Genomic DNA, 20,370 nt, shown 5'->3' with positions numbered 1-20,370 from the left:
TGGATATGATCACACATTTATTAAAAGTAATGTAACTGAATTACAAATGCTGTTTAACAATATACATACATAAGAGTCTCACTTCTTCATGCACTATGAAAATAACAACCTGATTGGTGTAAGCATGTGCGCGTGTCTTCATAAAATCCATGAAAATTAATGTCAAAATACTGACAATTTGGAAGAAACAGTGGACATACCTATATTCGTGCAAAAAACAAAAGCATTTTCTATTTTGGTATATCGTTCTTAAACAGCCTATATAAAACAGATACATCATCTTCATCAGATTTTATCTTGGAAAAAAATATATTCAATCATTATGTAAAAAAATGTACAATGCAATGCACATTTCTGATTGGGGCTAATCACATTCTCCACTCAGGACATTACATCATTCAGCTAATCATAATTGAGCTACTAGAGGTCAAACATTATTATATTGTAGCAACAAATCTGAAAAGTCAGAATAGACATTTAAAGTGCAATCAACAGTTCTGTTATCAGCATCATCATAATCATAGCTATATCATCTTTCAACATGATTTAACCCCATAATTATAATTACAATATTGACACTATTTGAAATAAATTTATGTTTATAATTAAATGAACCATATTTATATGAATAACAGAAGACCCCAATTTATGAATTTACAAGTTATCATGTCACATGCAAGTTTTTCTGAATCATACAATATATTTATACACACTTGCTATTCATCACAAACCGATTTTTTCTTATACAATAATTAAGCAAAGCATTCAAACTCGAGTGAACTGCTTTCTGGAACTAGATCAGTGCAAACTGGTGGTGGTGCTTAAACCTAAAACAAAATCACAATACAATTTAATGGACATAATCCATACAGACAGTTCCCACCCACCTCCCCACCCCCAAAAATAAAACACCCAACTACTTTGTAATGTACAGAACAATTTACATCAATCCATCTAACATTATTGTATCCCACATTTCTTCATTTCAGAATTAATTTTCAACTTATCCAAACAGATTTCTAAAAAGTCCAAAATAAACCAGATTTTATTTCTGAAACACAATAAAATCGACAACAGTATTTACTTAAAATGAACTTCTATAAACTGAAATAAAATTAAGTCAATAATTGTATGTATAACAATTATTAAAATCTTTTACCAATATACCCTGGTTCAAAACATACTGCTCTTATGGTATATTTATGATGCACATCATTCTGAATGAAATACAGTACCTGTATATGAACTGTGTTCTAAACTATAAATTTTAAGGAGGCTGCATAAAAAAATATCACAATCACAAGTTATCACAATATGATACAATACTATTTTATATCAGCAGTGTATAAAAGATGATGAATTACAAACATTCAAAGAAACTTATACTCTACCATTTGAAAAACGGATCTTTCCAGGTGTCAATCAAACTTAAACGACCGATCAAAGCAGGCCCAGGAATATGCGCAAAACACACATACCACAAACACGCATGTTTTATGCGACAATAGCAAATAAATCTAAAGGGCACAGCGTAAGTGGTCCATTCAGACGTAGTTAAAGCTCTGTTCACACTAACCAGTTTACGTCACAAATACCTGTGATTTGCCGATAACACATGACATTATCATTATACGGCATGGGCAAATCACACACTATTTTTTCTAGACATGATAGTATGAATAAAGCCTAACGTTTGAAGAAGAAATAAAATCAGTAATTGACTACACATCCTAATACGTTATAAAAGTATTTTCTTATGGTAAACTAAAACTAAATATAAATTAAAATAGGCAGATACGAATTAGATTTGCAAATTTCAGTAGTTTACTACAACAGACGAAATTGCCCTTTAAAGGGGTCCCAAGTTGGAAGAAATGCATTCCGGGGGAATTGCTAAATAAGCTTTCTTAACATATTTAATTTTATTTTGCTGCGTATGGTGATACCCATCGGCAATGACTTCCGTGAGACAATCAATACTAAAGTAGTTTAAATATGCAAATATTATGAATTTGCGGGAAATGGGTTATTTTTTTGGAGATTCTTGATTGTTTGCGGGAATGTGGGAGGCTGTTCCGCTTTTCAAGATACTACCGCGACTTCAGGAAGTCTTGGGACCCCTTCCTTTATTTTATTTTATCTTATCGGATAATAGTTGAATATTTATGACTTTATTCACCTGACCTATAATACCATTATTTTCATAAAGATGATCATCTATGATAAAATCTAGAAAAACATCAAAAATCAATTAAAATTTTGAATTACTCATTTTAAAACGACCAAATATGGTACAGTGTACTAAAAAACTTTCAGTGAGTGACCAATTAAAGCAACTTTTTCGCTGAACTACACACATTTTACTACAATTATTCTTAAACGGTTACCAGCGAATTTTAGTCCTCGCAAAAATATAGGAATGACATTATTAACACAAAAACAGTTTCTCTTTTTAAATAAAAACAAATATTAAATTTACTTAAATTAGTACAAGGAAGTCAAATAATGAATTTCATTTCTCTAGCTCAACACATAGTGTATCTTTAAATTCAAATTTCTTTATAGAATTTATAATTTGGTATGACATAATGAAATATAAATAAACAACAACAACAATAATAATAGTAACAATAATAATAATAATAATATTAATAACAATAATAACATTTAAAACAAATAATCTCACTAACAATACAATTAATAAACACAGAAATTGTATGTTAAATTTACTGACATTATCTATTTTAATTATTTCATTGTTTATCAATATAGCAATTTCTTTGCGGATGCGAAGCGCTTTTGTCCCAGGCCATTGTTGCTGCTGTAAACAGCGAAGGAACAGGCAACCCCACCAGGTACCAATTAATACTCCTGGGGAAGGGGGAGCAATGTGGATGAAGTGCTCACAGGACTCAAGTGCAATGCACAGCGGGAGATTGAAACCCGGCCTTGAGATTGGGAAAATAAACCGTTTCTGCTGAGCCAAACCACTTTTATGTTTATTCCATGAACTTTTAGATACTGTGGCTACTTCTGATATGTCGCCTGAGAAAGACACAGCCATCATGAAAGATAATGGAATAAGTATCATTCAGTCTTAACATGCCCTTCCTACATTCAGCAAATTTTATCATAATAGACTAATTCGACTACTTGTCCAACTAAAATGAACACAATAAGAATAATAACAACAATAAAAATAATAATAATTATAATTATCACTATTTTTATTATTATTATTATAATTATTTCAAGAAACAACTTCAGTTTAATAAATACTCAAAAACATCAAATGGTCCAACTTTTATATTCTACAATGATTTATCACTAGCAGTGTATTGACAGTAGAGAACCATCTCTTTGGTCAAACATTTCTTAAAACAATTTTTTTTCCCATTTTAATAAATATAATCATTATTTGTAACACCTATTCAATCAATATAATAATATAACAACAATAATAATTTGGCCATATTTACCTAATGTGCATGGCATCGCATACAATATTGCTCTGGCCACACTATCAAATTTCTAGTGACAAAAATCCCATATATAGTCATGATGTGCCTATATAAGTTCATGATGTGATGTCATCATGACCATATATAGTCATGTCGCATGTATTTTTCAAATAAAATGTGATAGTCTGAATAGAGCCTAATGCACATAACCATCTTAAAATAAGGATAGTTTCTTTGAGCTGCTGTATTCCATTACACATAGCCTTTTCTTATTGTATCAACATTACCGTGTATTCTGTGATCGGGTAAAGGTGAACAGTGCATTATGGGACTGCAGTTGGTGAGGTGTTGGCTAGGGTGGGGCTGCTGACAGAGCTGACAGATGAACTTCCACTTGGGTTCCTCGACGGTACACCTGAAACAATATGAGCGCAAACAAGTATCAAGTTTTTATACTAAAAATTTCTAAAACAAATAATATACCTGTACAATATGTGGCAAAAAACAAGCCAAACCATTTTGAGTTACTTTTGGGTTAAACAGTAAAATAAGAGCTTTCAAAATTCTAAAAGAATCATTTAAATCCGACATTCCGTTATGAAGCTACAGGAGTTAAAAAAAAAAACAAAAAAAAAACAATATTTTAGAAATCAGCCTTCAAAGTTTATGATTTCTGACAATTTCCCAGGCAGAAACCATCAACAAATTGTTAAAAATTGTTGTTTTAACATTGAAAATTGGGAAAATAACAACATAGAATGATGTATAGATATATAAAAGTTAGTTTAGTGCAATAAAATAGATTTTGAAGTGTTGACCTTTAAGCATGTCTTGGACATTATCTCTGAAACATGATTTGTGACGAGTGACTGGTTTGCCTAGTCTTTGCCACATATACTAAACCTTTATTTATTTATTTTTTTTAAAAATCTTTTCTTTTATACTGTACATTTAATGAGCATGGTAACACTAAGAAAGGCAAAAGGTGGGCTGGCCACTAATACAGGAAACTACAAAAGATACAAGACAATAGACAGGATGACTGAGATGTATTGTACATTTTTTGTGTTTTTATAAAAGACTATTATGAACTACAAGGCATGCTGCATTTTTTAAATAGTAACAGATTCACAATGATACATTTCATTTCACTTTGGTTTGATTTCAAAATAAAATATCTATCTTATATCAAGGCATTTTTCAACAACAGGACACACATCTCGGGACATCAAAGTATAATATAACTCGGCATTAGCATTCTACACGCCTTTACACGCTTGACTTAGTTAAACGTGCCCTTAACATCAGTTTAACATCACAAAAACCATAGCAACCAAACAATTAAATGTCAGTGTGTGGCAAATTACCCATGTTTGTGTTATTTTCCATGGGAATCGCGCGTTGTGCAGAAATTACAAAGGCCAAAAAATAAATAAATTTTCTGTATCTACTTAAATGTTCATTTTGCTGGTCCAACATTGTCAAAATGACAGTTCAATGTTATATAAGAACATGAATTTTCATAAAAATCGTTTTTATTTGAAAACTGATGTGCCCTTAACATCAGTTTAACATCACAAAAACCATAGCAACCAAACAATTAAAAGTCAAACCATAGCAACCAAACAATTAAATGTCAGTGTGTGGCGAATTACCCATGTTTGTGTTATTTTCCATGGGAATCGCGCATTGTGCGGAAATGACAAAGGCCTAATGATATTTTGCGCTAACATTAGACTGAAATTATATTCATAATTTCAACATTAGTTTTATCAATGTTGTGATGTACTGTGGTTCAAGAAACTCACTTCGCAGAAAAAATAAATAAATTTTCTGTATCTACTTAAATGTTTGTTTTGTTGGTCCAACATTGTCAAAATGACAGTTCAATGTTATATAAGAACATGAATTTTTATAAAAATCGTTTTTAATTGTTTTGACTTTTCATTTTGTTGGTAAATTTTCACGAATCAAATTGTAATTTATAGAAACACTTAACAGGCTCGTGGTCAAATAAAATTAGATGCAACAGACATTCCGAAGTACCCAAAGTTAATAAAATATGGCACGCATAGACTAATAATTGACGGCTGTTCTCGCAAATAGTATCAGATTGTTAATGTCACAGTAAAGATCAAAGAACTGTATGTACGGGCCATGTTCGCGAGCGGAGATGTGTGTCCTGTCGTTGAATTGCCTTGCTTATATACTACTGTATATCTGAAAAAAACTTAAGTTTAAAAAACAGGCTACCAATCAATATTTACTACAAAAAGTAGTAATAATATTTACGTTGATAACAGGAAACTGATGTAATTATTTGAGCTAATAATCAAAGGGTTGTGATTAATTACATTATTCATTGGATATATGAAATAAAACATTTTATTGTGAATTTCTTACCAGCAGGTTTTAGCACCAAATGATTGAGTAGATCAGACAAAGATATGACTCCTACTAAATGATCTTCATCATCGACAACAACTAAACGATGAACCTTTACGAGAGAAACATATAGTTATATAGTAAAAACAATGTAGTAGCTATAAAAATTGCAACTTCTCTATAAATCTATTTCATAATTGTAGATGCTTCAATAGGTTTCTTCACAGCCTACTATCAGTACAATTTAGACACATACAGAGGCAAAAAAGAGCTGAAAAAAGCAGTACAGTACCACCAACCCTGTTTAATAGGATGCACTGTGTACATAAAAATGTACATAAAATAAAATAGATATGATCAAAGGGGCCACACAGCTTTCCTTGAGTATAAAATAATTATTTGCATTTATTAATAAAAGGAAACTATAGAAAGTGTTTATGTAAATTTGGTTCAATTATTACAGAATGATTTAAAATAGAAGCAGAAATTTCAATGAGATGGTCTAACACACAGGTGGGGCAAAGTGTGGCATAACAGTGATTTGCCAAGCAACATTGGCTAGAAAACACCTTGTTTTTTTACGGCCCGACACCGATCATATGTAAAATGTAACATTAAATCTGAGGGGTTCTTGGAAGCTCACTGGAAATATCAAAGTTTGGGTGCGGCCCTCGGTGTTAAAGCAAAAATTCACTTTGGCCGATTTTTATGCCCATCCCTGGTCTAACACAACATTCTCTATACATCCCAACATCCAATAAGTCAGCAGTAGGTGGGTGTAATGCAGTTAGATACCTGAAATGTTTAGGAGAAATACAGTAGTCCTAAAAACTTGTGGAACGTTGGTCTAGCAAAGTGTACTTATATACTCAGGAATTATAAAAAATATGCCCTGTAACTGCATAACTATAGACAAACCTCTGCTTTAATAATCTTTTCAATGATCGTCTCCAAAGATTCAGTTGCTTTACACTTAGCAACACCTTCAAAGTAAGTTTCCCGATGTTTTAGTGCTTGTTCAATTGTTACGTCCAGATTGTTGTATGTCTTCTCAGCAGCAAGGTTCTGATACATTAAAAATAAATAAATAAAACTCACTATTAAATTTTAATATCAATCATATCATAATGCTTTTATTTAACTAAAAAAATTCTAACAATGCAAACCTAACCATGATTCAAGGGAGTATAGTCAAAGCGGCCGCACTCAAAATGTACGGAAAGCCAGTAGCACTATACTGATTGATTGGGATACGTATACTGTAGGCTTAACATTCATATCCGTTCATATCGTATTCATCAATATATTTTCCTTTTTTATACCGTTGTAGAAAGGTTATGACAAATTTATTGAAAATTATATATTTTTTATCCTGTTTTGTTTGATTGAATGTTTCGAAATAAAGAGAAATCACTAAAATCCAATGTGGTTCACATCGTACTTGTATTTTCAGATCAAATTTTAAGCTGACAAACATATTTCTACGGACATTACATATAACATTAATTTATGTATGTGTAATTTTTATTTTATATTTCTTCTGAGCACAAGCAGATTTAAACATTGGATCTGTCAATACTAAATTTACTATATAATAAATGTGAATGGACATAAAAAACAGCCCTATATATATATATATATATATATATATATATATATATATATAATGTATCATTGTCATTATTATTACAGCATTAATGCTGTTGGTATAGATAGGCACTGCATCATTTAAAAAAGGGGCCACTGCCTAAACATTAAACATAAAGGGGCAAATATTTTGTTATAAAAAACGACATGAAATTGCTATTAAAACCACCTGCACCTGAACTCAACACCAATTGTCTACATCCATGAAGCATGCTTTGTAAATCATAAAACATGATCTGACCACTGCATTTCTTATATTACGTAAAGAAAATAACTGAGCGAGATAACATGACACATGCAACCTATCTTCTTTTAGTGGCCATTTTTCGTTCTGTTTATCGAAACTAATCACAACGTTCACATAGGGCTTACTACTAGAATGAAAACTATCTTCTGTCAGTGTTCATTTTCTGTTCATACTATCTTCATTCAGTGTTCATTTTCTGTTCTTGTTATCAAAACTAATCGCGGAATTCACACGCTAGAGGGTAAGCAAGCGCACATTCTAGTTTAATTAATTGTAATAAACCAAAGAAATAAAACTTAAATGGCAAAGGCAACTGATAATGGGTTATACATTAGTAATCAGAAAAAAAACACAAGCTAGTATAACACATCAAATAATTCAAGAATAACAAATGTTCATTCACTAAAGAACAAACACAACACAAGTATCAATCATATTAAAAGTCAAAGTTGTAATACAAATTACAAATTACAAACACATGTTTGTTCACAAAAGAATTAGGGTGGGGCGAGTTAAAAAGTACCATCCAATTCTGTAAGAAAATAGACATACTGTATATTGATTGAAGAACCAAATAATTCTCTATTTACATAAATATAAAGTACGTGAAATAGACAGTAATTTGATAATTGATTAAAACTGTGTTCATATTGCACTCTGGTACCTTGTCCAACATACACACTGGACACTGCCCGCTTGGTGCTCCATACAAATTACTGTTTATCCACTGATTACTGATTTGGCTCGCTACGACCATAATCCGAATGAAGAATGTGTATCACACTCTATATATTGTATGTAATGGCCCTGTCACACCTTGACGATTTAGTCAGCGTATGCCGACGTATCCAAATTTCTCTAAAACGCTGGCATACGCTGAAATATCAATACTTTTTTCCAATTTTTGGCGCATACATAGCATATTCATAACGTATATAGACGTATACATAATGTATAATAGTAACTTAAATAGAACGTTTTGGTAACTTATAGAAAACGTATACCACGTATGCTTAGCGTGTTGCCAGCGTTCACAACTTATGCCCAACGATAGTCTACCTTATGCACAGCGCGCGGCAGCGTATCGCTGACGTTCACCTGACGTAGCATAAAAAAGGATGCAACTCGTCGATTCAAATCATAACCGCACTAGACATCGCAGTATCAAAATCACCGTATCGACATCATCCCATTTTAATATACATATTCCCCTAAACATTGCCAATACGCCATTATACAAAAATAGAAACACGTTCAGTAAATTCGTGGTCGTCTGGAACACAATATACGTTGGAGATAAGTTTGTTATAAGTTATATATAAGTTCAAAGCACATCACTGGTAGGCTAGAAATACGTTTTGGGTACACTAGAAATTATCTCGAAATATTTCAAATTTTTGAGTAACTTATAAGTAATGTGTGTCAACAATCGCTTAACTTACCTACAACTTATGGCCTGCGTATGCGGAATGTATGAGCCATATGCTGGCATACGTTGAAAAGTTTTGTGCATGCACAAAACTTCAGTGTGCTCTTAACTTATACAAAACTTACCAATAACCTATTCGACGTACGCCAGCGTATTCGCCAATTTTTTCATACGTCGGCTTACGCTGGCTAAATCGTCAAGGTTTGACAGGGCCATAAATAGCAAAATGTACATAAAACTGTTGCAGTCGTGAACTTACAATAACATCAAACTTGGCATAAATGTCTACAATTCTGTTATTCTCATCAACCACTGGCAGAGCTGATACCCTTCGTTCAACAAAAGTATTAAGGGCAGTGATGAGTGGAGTGTCTTTCCTAGCCTGTATGTTAAAAAAGAAACATATGAACGTTGATGGTCATAATAACAATAATAATATAATATTATTATTGTTATTATTATTATTATTATTATAACAATAATATAATAATGATAGGCCTTTAAATAATATTTATAATAATAATAATAAAAGCAGTCATAATTGCAGTTTGTCCAATGAAATTGATCATAGACGCATTACAATACATAATAAAAAATTCAATGTTAACAATGATGCAACAATGGTAATGGTTTTCATATCTTCTAAGTGCTTATTGTTGATAATAATTATTACTGTATATACTGCATACATAGATTCCAGGCATCTGATTGGTTAAAAAGTGGGTAATAACTTCAACTATCACTCCTATGACATAGTTTGAATGATAGTTCATAAATTCCCGGGGAAACCAGTCACCTTATGTGACTTTTTTGCCCTGACGTGTTGTAATCTCTAGGTCCCACTTAACATCGTTGTGTAAAAGTATGACACGCACAGGCGTACAGGGGGACTGCGACCTCTACGAACAGAGGTAGGCCTAGGCCATAGGCCTACTTGGTGGGTACTCTTTTAATTCCTTTTTTAGGCCTTGCAGAATCTATGTATGAGGTACGGCATCATCACTACCAGTTTATAGTCTAATATTATTCCATGCAATCATGGGTTAGACTGTACTTGTAATAGCAGCTTTCCATTCTGCACGATTCTGTGGAAGCTTTTTTTCGATCCTTTTGCATGGAGGTCATCTCTGATCACGCGAGCCCAGGTCTTGCAGGGTCTACCACGTCCACTGTTACCATTAACCACAAGATGTTGGACCCTCCTTAGCCAGTTGTCTTCACCTCTCCTTTCTGCATGACCAAACCAATGTAAGCGTCTTTGCCGTATTACATCCAGAATTGAGGTTATACCACTAATTCTTCTTAGCTCCTAAGTAGACTTTCTTTCCTCATCAAGGCCATACCACATATCCAATAGATCATTGACATTTCATTTCCGTATAATCGTTGGGCATCCTCAACTTTGATAGGCCAAGTTTCACTGCCATATGTAATAGTACTGTGAACGCATATTTTTTTTAAGCTACGCACTTTCAATGATACCGGGATTTACTTACAGTTGCTATATTTGAATAGGTTCCTATTCCCAAATCTTTAATGCTCTTTTTCAACAAAGCTGGACGTTTGATTTCGTTTTTCTATATTAAAAAAAAAACAAAAAACAAAATCGTAACAATATATTTAATGAATAATAAATGCCTACTATAAAAGAAAACATATCTTATGATTGTAACGTTTATAGCAAATACAAAAACTTAATTACAAATAGTACATAAAATTAATATGAAAATCTTATATACCCAGTATATAAAATAGAAACATTTACACGATTGCCATTATTCGTCCCTTAATGAGGCCATGCTGATCTCTGAGTGATGCTGCTGTGCTAATTATTTACGAGCTATCTCTATGAGCTTTGCTGCTCTCTATGAGTTGCTGTTGAGTTAACCCTTACGCTGCCATCTTCGCATAAATGCGAACACCGCACAGTTGGTGTGCATGCCAGTTTCACATAAATGCTACCATAAATGCGAATTGGTGAAGATCTTCCAAAAAATGACCATAGAGCAGCTGTTTTAACACTACACACAAATAGTGTTTACTGGATAGGAAAGCCAATGAATTTCTGCACATTTGATGTGAAACTTGCCGGAGGTTGTTTTGTTAGAAGTTTGAGTTTGAAGTTGAAAATATGATGTTTTGAAATGCTGAGAAACTATATTTTTCTGTAGTTGTTACAGCTGTGCTGGATAAGGCTTAAAAACTGACATAGAAAACAATGTTCAGAGCCTAGGCCTAGCTAGGCCTGAACTGTGATGGTAATGTTAGTAAATGTAGGTAGGACTAGGATTCGTTATTTTGATTTTTATCAGCAAGTAATTTGACTGTGAAAACGCATACTCTGCTAATAGGCCTAGGCCAAATATACTAATTGTCATTAATGACAAAAAATTCCTATCATTTATTCACTAAATGATAAATAAAATGCAATAATAAAAGCATATATATACAAAACAACCAATGCTGAGCAATTGTTTTTAGATTTATATTTTTCATAATTCTCAATAGTTTATGAATTATTGAGCAAATAATATACACTATCAAAAATAAGCATTACAGTGACCTTGTTAAATAATTAGCTGGCATGGGATTAGAGGTAATGTTATCAGCTGGTGCTCTGGTTGACTGAATAAGAAAAGAGCTGGCAGCATATTAAGGGCCAACTACAAATTGGCAAGAGCTATGCAGCTTTATATGAGCATAGAGAAAATATCTCTATGATATGAGCTACGCCACTCTCAATGAGCTTTGCTGCTCTATAAGAACTATAGTGCCCTCTATGAGCATGCTGCCCTCTATGAGGCTATACTGAAGAAGTAAAATGCATTAAAGGATATTTTTATAAACTAAAAATAGAAGTACTGATCTTACCAGAAGTGATAGGAACTTAAGGATCCGTTTGTGAGTAAGAATGTAGATGACGTTACCAGTTGTTTTATCGAGTACAGGCAACCGATGAATCTTCTCCTGTATCAACATCCGCACAGCCTCAAACAAACTGACAGAAAAATGTACAAAAAGGATTTACTAATAAAATTGTAAATATCTGACAACGTAGTGAAAAATTCTTAATGTTTGTAGGAATAGTTCATTTCTGTGTGATATGTGCAAATTGTTGATACTTAGCACCAGACTTACTATATCACATGAGCAAAGCTTGTGAAATTTTTCATTGTGGTTATATAGTAAACAGTTGAATTTCACGACGATTCAACATTTGATCCTTTTGAAGTGCCTACAATTGAAGTTTTTTATTGTACTGAATCATCAGCTTCTCTGTTAAAGAACCTATTGTAAAATACTATCCATATTAACAGAACTTAAAGGATTGGATTGGAATGGATTTATTCGGTGTAAACACCAAGGATAGCCCACGAAAGTCTAGAAGAAGACTTATTTCCAGTGGGGTCCTTCTGGTAGTGATTGGACAGTACACCGGGAGACAATCCCCTACTCTTTTCCAAAAAGTGTACTGTGTTCTTTAACGTGCACATGGGCCATAAATGCACACAGGACCAACGGCTTAAACGTCTCATCCGAAAGAAGGTGCGCTATGTAACTTGTATTTCAGCCCTCTAGCTGAAACCCAAGGAGAGTCAGCGATGGGAATTGAACTGGGGACCTAGAGATCTCCACGGTTCAGCGCACACACAGTGGCTACCACCAGATTAGCCGACTGAGCTAAGCTGCTCTCAAGAGGACAGCATAAATTAGGTTACACATTTTAGTGCTAAAGTCGGACACTCACTCCGCTCTACGGTTGTCACCCAACGCAATTCTACGGAGACCACAACACCACGATGCGCGCATGTTTTAATGACAATCTATTCAGAATGCCACTGACAATGAGCAGACGGTGTCGCATTGTCTAGCGCTCACAGGGAGAGGAATATAAATGAATAACCTTTAACCTTTATATTTGGGCAGAGAGTGCCAGGCATAACGATACATTTAAGTTTATTCCATGGTCCTAATATATGTTTTCAAATTCAATTCAATATTTTCTAGGTTTTAGAGGCAAGCTAAAATTTTAACATACGAGGCTGGCCATCCCAAAACCAGCATTACTGTCGCTAAATGTTAAACTGACTAATAAGTATAAGAATGTGGATGTATTGTATACTTTAGTACAGAGAAGCAGTAATAATTCCACTCATTATTATATCGATTCAAGTGAATGATGACCTATCAGTTTAAACTTATATTGAGAATATGAATATTAAAAAGTCACTGTTTCAGGTCACTGATACTGGTTTTGACATGGCAATGCCCATTTAATGATTACAGTTCTCAAGGAAGAGAACATTTGGTGAAAATGAGTGAATAATAAAAAGCAAGAACTAGTGTATGAATACAAAGATAAATATGCTATACCTAAAAGCTGTTTTCTAGATCAAAATGAAAATTTCCAGCTAATTTTAATATTTCAAGACATCAAGGATGAAAACAGTGCATGCATGCCAATGGTGAAACCTTCACGAGAAAGCCATACAGTCCGACATCTTGCCTAATGACGTCTTGATCAAACATTCCCATTAGAGGGCACACAGAATATGTCATAGTGTATTTGATTGTATAATTGGATACGACACAAATATTGTATCTTTTATGACACAAAAAAATAAAATGATTGTACATAGGGATGAAACAAATAGTTTATGTTGTGTGACACAATAAATAAGTGATGTGCATTAATTTAAAGGCACTAAATACATGATCAAATATCACCACAAAATGTGTCTTGTTGCACCAGAATCTGAAAGTTAATCAACACATGGTGCAATATGACTCATTGTATGGGAGAGTGGCCTTATGTAATATACAGTAAGACAAAACATAAACAATTTAAACGGATGAATATCAGGTGATGACCATGGCAACAGCACTGGCAGATACTGTACGTGATTTCTACACACGTGTGATTTAAGCATGTGTGTAATTACATTCATACACCTTACCTCGCATCTGGACCTATGTGAACTAAAGGTCTGTATGTATTATTCAAAACATCTACAAAAAAAAAAAACAGAATAAAATGTGTTAAATTTCATATAATAAAAGGGGATTAAAAAACAACTGACCTTGCATCTGGGTGTGTGAACACAAGAGGGCGCTGTTTGCCTTTCAACACATCTAATGAAAAGGAAATGAATAATGAAATGATGCTCTTAATGTGGGATTTGAAGGTTTCATCTACCAGTCAAGTGTACAGTACTAATACATCATCACAGCCAATCATAGACAATACAGTAGAGGATGTTTATATTTTCACTAAATATTAATATGAATGCCAGTAATGAGAAAGTTATGATGTAAACACACAACAAGAATGCCATTACAAATAATTATTGACACCATCACATTTGCTTTCTTCACTGGTACCTACTATAGAACCTCAATTTTCGTAAAATTCGTAAAATCGAGGTTGGGTTAAATTTGAGGTGACCTTTGAGCTAATACGTACATAAAACTCAATAAACGTATGTTATGAACGAATGATGTTACCTTGCCTAAAACTGTAGGCCTACGAATAAAACCATGTGTCAGTTTATTAATTCATCACTTTATATATTTTATTTAACTTAAGAACATGAAAATATTGTAAGATTACCTATACGACAAAGGTTATAACTTGGGAATTCCTTTCATGGCTATTCTAAACAAGAGCTGCAGTGTTTGGGCATGCTTGCTACCATGTGCTCTGCACTGAGCCAAACAATTACCGTTCATATGCAAAATTATGCCTACCCAGCTTAGTAAACTTTGTGTAAAAAATTCGATCATACAAGTTTTTTACATAAAGCTAGGAAAGAAATTATTCTGGGCAATGACGGTAGTTGTTTATCTTGCTTAGTCCACATGGTTTATACAGCGTGTTAATTAGACACAATCAACGTTGCTGTTGAATGCAAATACTTTGCATATAATTTGTTTATTGTCAAATTATTGAAATAGTAAACTGACGAAATTAATAAATCTCTTTTTACATTATGGTGGCCCTGAAAAAGGCCATTTGTTTTGAGTATTTTGGGGGATTTGATAACGTCATCGTCCGTATGAGGCGTACGTAAAACTGATGGTTCATATAACTGAGATAAGTAAAAACGAGGTTGTACTGTATGTGAAATACAGAAATTAATTAATTTTCGACAAACAAATTTTAGTTTCTAGATCTTCACCTCTCCATGTTGCTATCTTATGTTCTTCTAACTTGTCCATTTTTTCCTGTAAAAAGTATAAATAGCAAATAAATATAATTTATGTAGTCCCAACTTAGTCAATTATTAGGTTATCAATACATAGCTAAATATTAATTATACTTAGCTGATTCAATTAGCTTTTGGTCTACATTATATCACATCTATACACAAAAATCTTTAGAATACAGGTGTGGCTAGGCATTAATTACAGATTCATGTTGGCTAACAGCTGCTCAAATTTGGCTAACACTTTGCCTTTAGATAGTTTTTCATCACAGCTTATTACAGAATTTTGTTTTGATAATTATTAATTATTATTATTATTATTGTTTTGTTATGTCATGTAGTTTAACCAGAAATATCTATTACTACAAAAGTCTTTCAAAAGTTGCACTGATATCAACCAATATTAGAAAAATAAACTTTGCGATTTGTGAGAATTAAATACTTCTTCAGTGGTGCAAATTTCACAACGAGAAGAAATATGATTAACTTACATATGGTGACGTGTAATAGTACTGTAATATGCTGATAAAATCTGTAATTGTCAACATCCCTAGAAAGTTACAGGAAAAAAGTAAAGAAGAAATGAAATTAAAAGTAAAGCATTTAATAATTTATGCAAGTATCTCATTTTATTTGGTATCCTTAATTTAGAAATGACCATTAAAATGAAATTGTTTTATTGCAGCTAAACGCTGCCAAATAACAGATACATACAGTAATACCACTTTACATTGCTTCAAAATAGCAAAGTCGGTATTAATATTAATGTCAACACTTTTCTTGATTTACAAGTTACTGGATTTGCTCATTCTTATTATACAGTAAGTCATTTAACGTTTCAATGTTATTAAGAAATTCTTCAGATATAATGTATATATCATCACTTTTCAACAGGGTTATTGTAGCCAAGTTATCATTTAATAAATCTGATTTACTTTTTGCAATCAAATCAGCTTGAAATGTGATTGTATCATTTACAATTTATATCACTGACATAATTATTTTCACTTCAGATGTGGCCACACACAGATTACCAGAACTTACCCACAAAGTCTTGCTTAGTGCTGTCCCATAAAGGAGCTGCACGCACACCATTGTAAACTAATGCATAAAAAGCCTTCTTTACCTATCAAAAACAAAACAAAAACCAACATGAACTTAGAGCAATTTTGCATGTAGCAAATTTCCACAAATTTAAAACAGTCTGCAAAAAAATATTGGACAGTCCCACCACTATAACAATTCGTAGCAGCAGTTCTCAAACTATGGGCATGAGCCAAAATTGGGTTGCCAAATAAAATAGTACAATACAATATTTATTGGATTACACTTTCATAACAGTGGCACACGGTAAACAAAACCTAACGGTGCATCCAAAACAGAACAAAATGTAAGCAACAAATATATAAAATTGAATTCTTAACTATAAAAGGGATTTGCACATTACTCAAATTACATTATTGCCCACCAGCCAATCTAATTAATATGTTTGTTTTCCTTGAAAATGATAAAAACACTAGAAGCCAGACAAATAATCATCTTGTAGTTCTACAATGGAACATATGTCAAGGAAAACAAACTTTTCATTACCGTGCATCCATGAAGTGGAACCAACTACTGTACCTAGCAATATAACTATGGATTTCCAGAATTTTAACCAATACACATTTAAAAATGCTCTGAATTAATTGGTCTCTCCTTTATTTTTGTGATTAAGTAATCTACTTTTGTAATTAAGTCAACTATTTTTGTAATTAAGTCCTTTGTTTAATTTTCCTAAATTTTTCTTTTCAATTTTTGTATTATATGTTATGTAACTGGACCACAACGAAAACCAGTGCCTTTACATTGAGCGTGCCATCCAATATAACGAAAGTTAAATAAATAAATAAATCAATCAAATTAAATACTTAAAATAAACTGCAAACTAAGCAAGATTACAAGACTGGTTTGAAAAGTCGTGCAAAGCAAACCAAGACGCTCACAAACACCACAACGCTCTGAACCCACGCCACCGGACATCCCCTCACTTAATCGAGGACCTCACTTCACCTTCACACTCCCCTCCACCCCCAGCCTCTATTATGAGTACTTGACTTACCAGGAGCTGAGTGTCGAAGACAACTAGCTTCGAGCTGGTTGGTATGATTTCATAGCATTTGTGAGCTTTCATGAATCGGATGAACGTATGCTCTTCTTCCTCTGTGAATTTGCAATTCAAAACCTTTGACATTAGCATTTACACTTCTTATTGATATTTCAATATGTAAAACTTACCAACCAAATAAAGCAAAAGAAAGCAATGTTCGAATCAGCCAATTTAGATTTCATTCACATAGCTAGTGAATGGTACATGTGGTGATATGATAGAGTTTTAATAAAACTAATTTGCAAAAGATTAGATGGCAAAAAAGCTAATGAATGAGGTGTAAATGTTAGTTGTTAGTGCAATAACAGAAACCAAATATATTAATATTCACTCAAACCTAATACAGGAAGGTTTTTGCCTTACGCAGACAGTAGCGTCACGCACGGGTGCTGACGGGGGACGGACAGCCAGGGCCCCGACATTGTAGTTTAAAAAAAATATAATAAAACTATAATACATAGTGTCATTCAATGGGGCCCCGACAGTATTAAACATTGAAAATACACTGGCCTGGCATTACCTTACAGAGACTGAGTTATCTCTGGGCCCATGTAATTGATTGCTGCAGTTTTTTGTTTATGTTGTGGTTTGTCTTGCGAACCAACACTTGATCGATGTCATACATGACACAAGTGTAGTGTCTTTTGATATACCAACAATGGTTTGGAAATGTTTCGGCCTATTATATTCCTTCATGTTTTTGTACGAGAGTGCATAGAGTGGATACCAGTTCCAAAAGTTGGCGACACCACTGTATGCAGATTTTATCTAAACATTTTTTTAATGATTTTGAGAGTAAATTGTACTTTAAATAAACACTCAAAAGGAATCTAAGATTATTTTTTTTTAAATCTAAGAGTGAATTACTACATTATTACATTATATATAACTTTAATCAACCATTAAGATAAATCAAAGAAAGTCGATAAGACAATTCAAACAAAAATGCAACAAGCAATGGTATTTTTAATGTTTGAAACTTTTAAGCAAACAAAAACAAATAATGCATGGAATTAAATTTAAACATTCGTGAATAAAAAATTAGCTATTCAAAAAATCTTGAAAGAAATCATAGTTAAGAGAAAACCAGTGACATGCAATGGACCAACATAACCAGTGACATGGGGAGCACAGAAGCAGCAGCCAAAGCACAAACTTGTGAGAAAATATATCAAAGCTTAAAAAATGATAAAAACTAAAGCATAAATTTAGGAAAGAATGAGACTCATTGATAAACAGTAGCGGATCCAGGAATTCAAAATAGAGGGGGCCCCGGGAAGGGATTTTCAGAGATTAGTGGTCCAGACCACCATGGTAGGGGCAGAATCAAGAAAATTTATGATTATGACAACTCTAGACGGCCTGAAATGGCATTCTTAGACATAAAGTTAATATACTTTTCTTTTTTCTCCAGAAAAGATTTCAGAAATTTAGGGGGAGTGGTGCAGGCTGGCTGGGCCCCTCCCCCTTTGAATCCGCCACTGATAAATGCCAGCTTGGTAAATTCAGAAAGCAGAATGGTGTATTTCACAGGCTCAACAGAAACATAACAGTAACTTTTTTTTTTTACAGATACTAATATTATTACAGACTTAAAAGTCTTACAGGATATATTTTAAAACTATAAATGTTGTGTCAACGGGTACTGTAAATGGGTTTGGAATACGTTCTTATCTGATTAAATTAGTGTTCATGATGGCTTTACTTTCTGTTTATATTTTTCCAACATTATTGCATGCAATAATTAAATACTACATATATCTATTAATCATAATTGCACTTATATAACCAAATATTTTGTCAACTCATCCATACTGAATTTTCCAAATTAATGTGAGGATGAGAGGGTGGTTTATAGTTAGTATATACTGGGTTGGAAATGACAGCCTTTAATACATGGTCCACCTTGCTATAAATATATAACAACAACTATTAAAAATAATTAAAAAATCTAAATATCACATGTATGAACCCATAATATTTATATGTCTATATTCAAAGCGATGTTTTCAAGCACTGATTGTCCATATATTTGTATATGTATTATATAAGTACCGATTATATATTATAAATATATAATATTATATAAATACATATATAATTAGAAAGCAAGAACCTTGTTAATATATAAATTCCTACTGAATATATATTTAGCACTATTAATGGAGATGAAATATTTGATATTATAATACATAAAGATGAATACAGTATTCAAAATTAACTTTCAGTTCAGAACATTATTTTTTGAAATCAAAATTGTGTTTCAATTGTTTTACTCAGTCAATGGGTAATACTTTGAATAAATATGATATTATTCTATAAATTATTATAATTATTATTATTATATTATATGTTTGGGTAAGATTGTAAATATATCTATATTTGAATTTATAGGAATAACAAATATTAGATTTATTTAGCTTAAATTTATTGTCTGTGTTGAGATTAAAAATCTTGAAAAGTAAAATTCAATATCTTAATTGTTTACGTTAAAACTATTAGGAATAAAAAACTGAACATTAGAAAGAGTTCCTTGTCAATTTAACATGTTGGCCACCACAGGCAATAGTACTAGAGTGATCCTATCTGTACCAAACGTTTTAATTATTGTTGTGCTGAAAATGGTAAACAATTTACTATTTATCAAAATGCAAAATCTAAACCTGATTAGATTGTCCCAAATTATAATAGAAGCAAAAAATTTGTTATCAAATCGGAATAAATCAAGGAAAAATATTAGTTTATACTTTCAAGCATCTTACAGGGTGAAAGGGTGTACTGAATGGCTGTCTCTTATACACATCTAGATGTGTATAAGAGACAGCACCATGCCCTCATATGGACCA

At 32.6% G+C, this 20,370-nt stretch overlaps 1 protein-coding gene across 13 annotated transcripts in view; it reads right to left on the bottom strand.

Annotated features, from left to right (window-relative positions):
* LOC117116616 (5'-AMP-activated protein kinase subunit gamma-1-like) overlaps positions 1-20,370 on the bottom strand; it is a 41,673-nt gene continuing 21,303 nt past the window's right edge. For 12 of the 13 annotated variants that reach the window (XM_033260732.1, XM_033260705.1, XM_033260762.1 and 9 more), the window contains 11 exons: positions 17,477-17,577; positions 16,420-16,501; positions 15,867-15,925; positions 15,349-15,394; positions 14,251-14,302; positions 12,041-12,167; positions 10,666-10,746; positions 9,429-9,551; positions 6,765-6,911; positions 5,865-5,958; positions 1-3,876 (listed from right to left, as the gene is read on the bottom strand). In XM_033260732.1, coding sequence (XP_033116623.1) covers positions 3,785-3,876; positions 5,865-5,958; positions 6,765-6,911; positions 9,429-9,551; positions 10,666-10,746; positions 12,041-12,167; positions 14,251-14,302; positions 15,349-15,394; positions 15,867-15,925; positions 16,420-16,501; positions 17,477-17,577 — 1,004 coding nt within the window. In that variant the 3' untranslated portion in view covers positions 1-3,784. Of the gene's footprint in view, positions 3,877-5,864; positions 5,959-6,764; positions 6,912-9,428; positions 9,552-10,665; positions 10,747-12,040; positions 12,168-14,127; positions 14,180-14,250; positions 14,303-15,348; positions 15,395-15,866; positions 15,926-16,419; positions 16,502-17,476; positions 17,578-20,370 lie in introns of all 13 variants that reach the window. The other variant, XM_033260699.1, reaches the window with a different exon arrangement.

The sequence above is a fragment of the Anneissia japonica genome, unplaced genomic scaffold (assembly GCF_011630105.1).
Source record: "Anneissia japonica isolate Jap-2015-1 unplaced genomic scaffold, ASM1163010v1 scaffold199_len4679917_cov187, whole genome shotgun sequence".
NCBI lineage: Eukaryota > Metazoa > Echinodermata > Crinoidea > Comatulida > Comatulidae > Anneissia > Anneissia japonica.
This window is presented reverse-complemented; position numbering and strand designations above follow the sequence as displayed.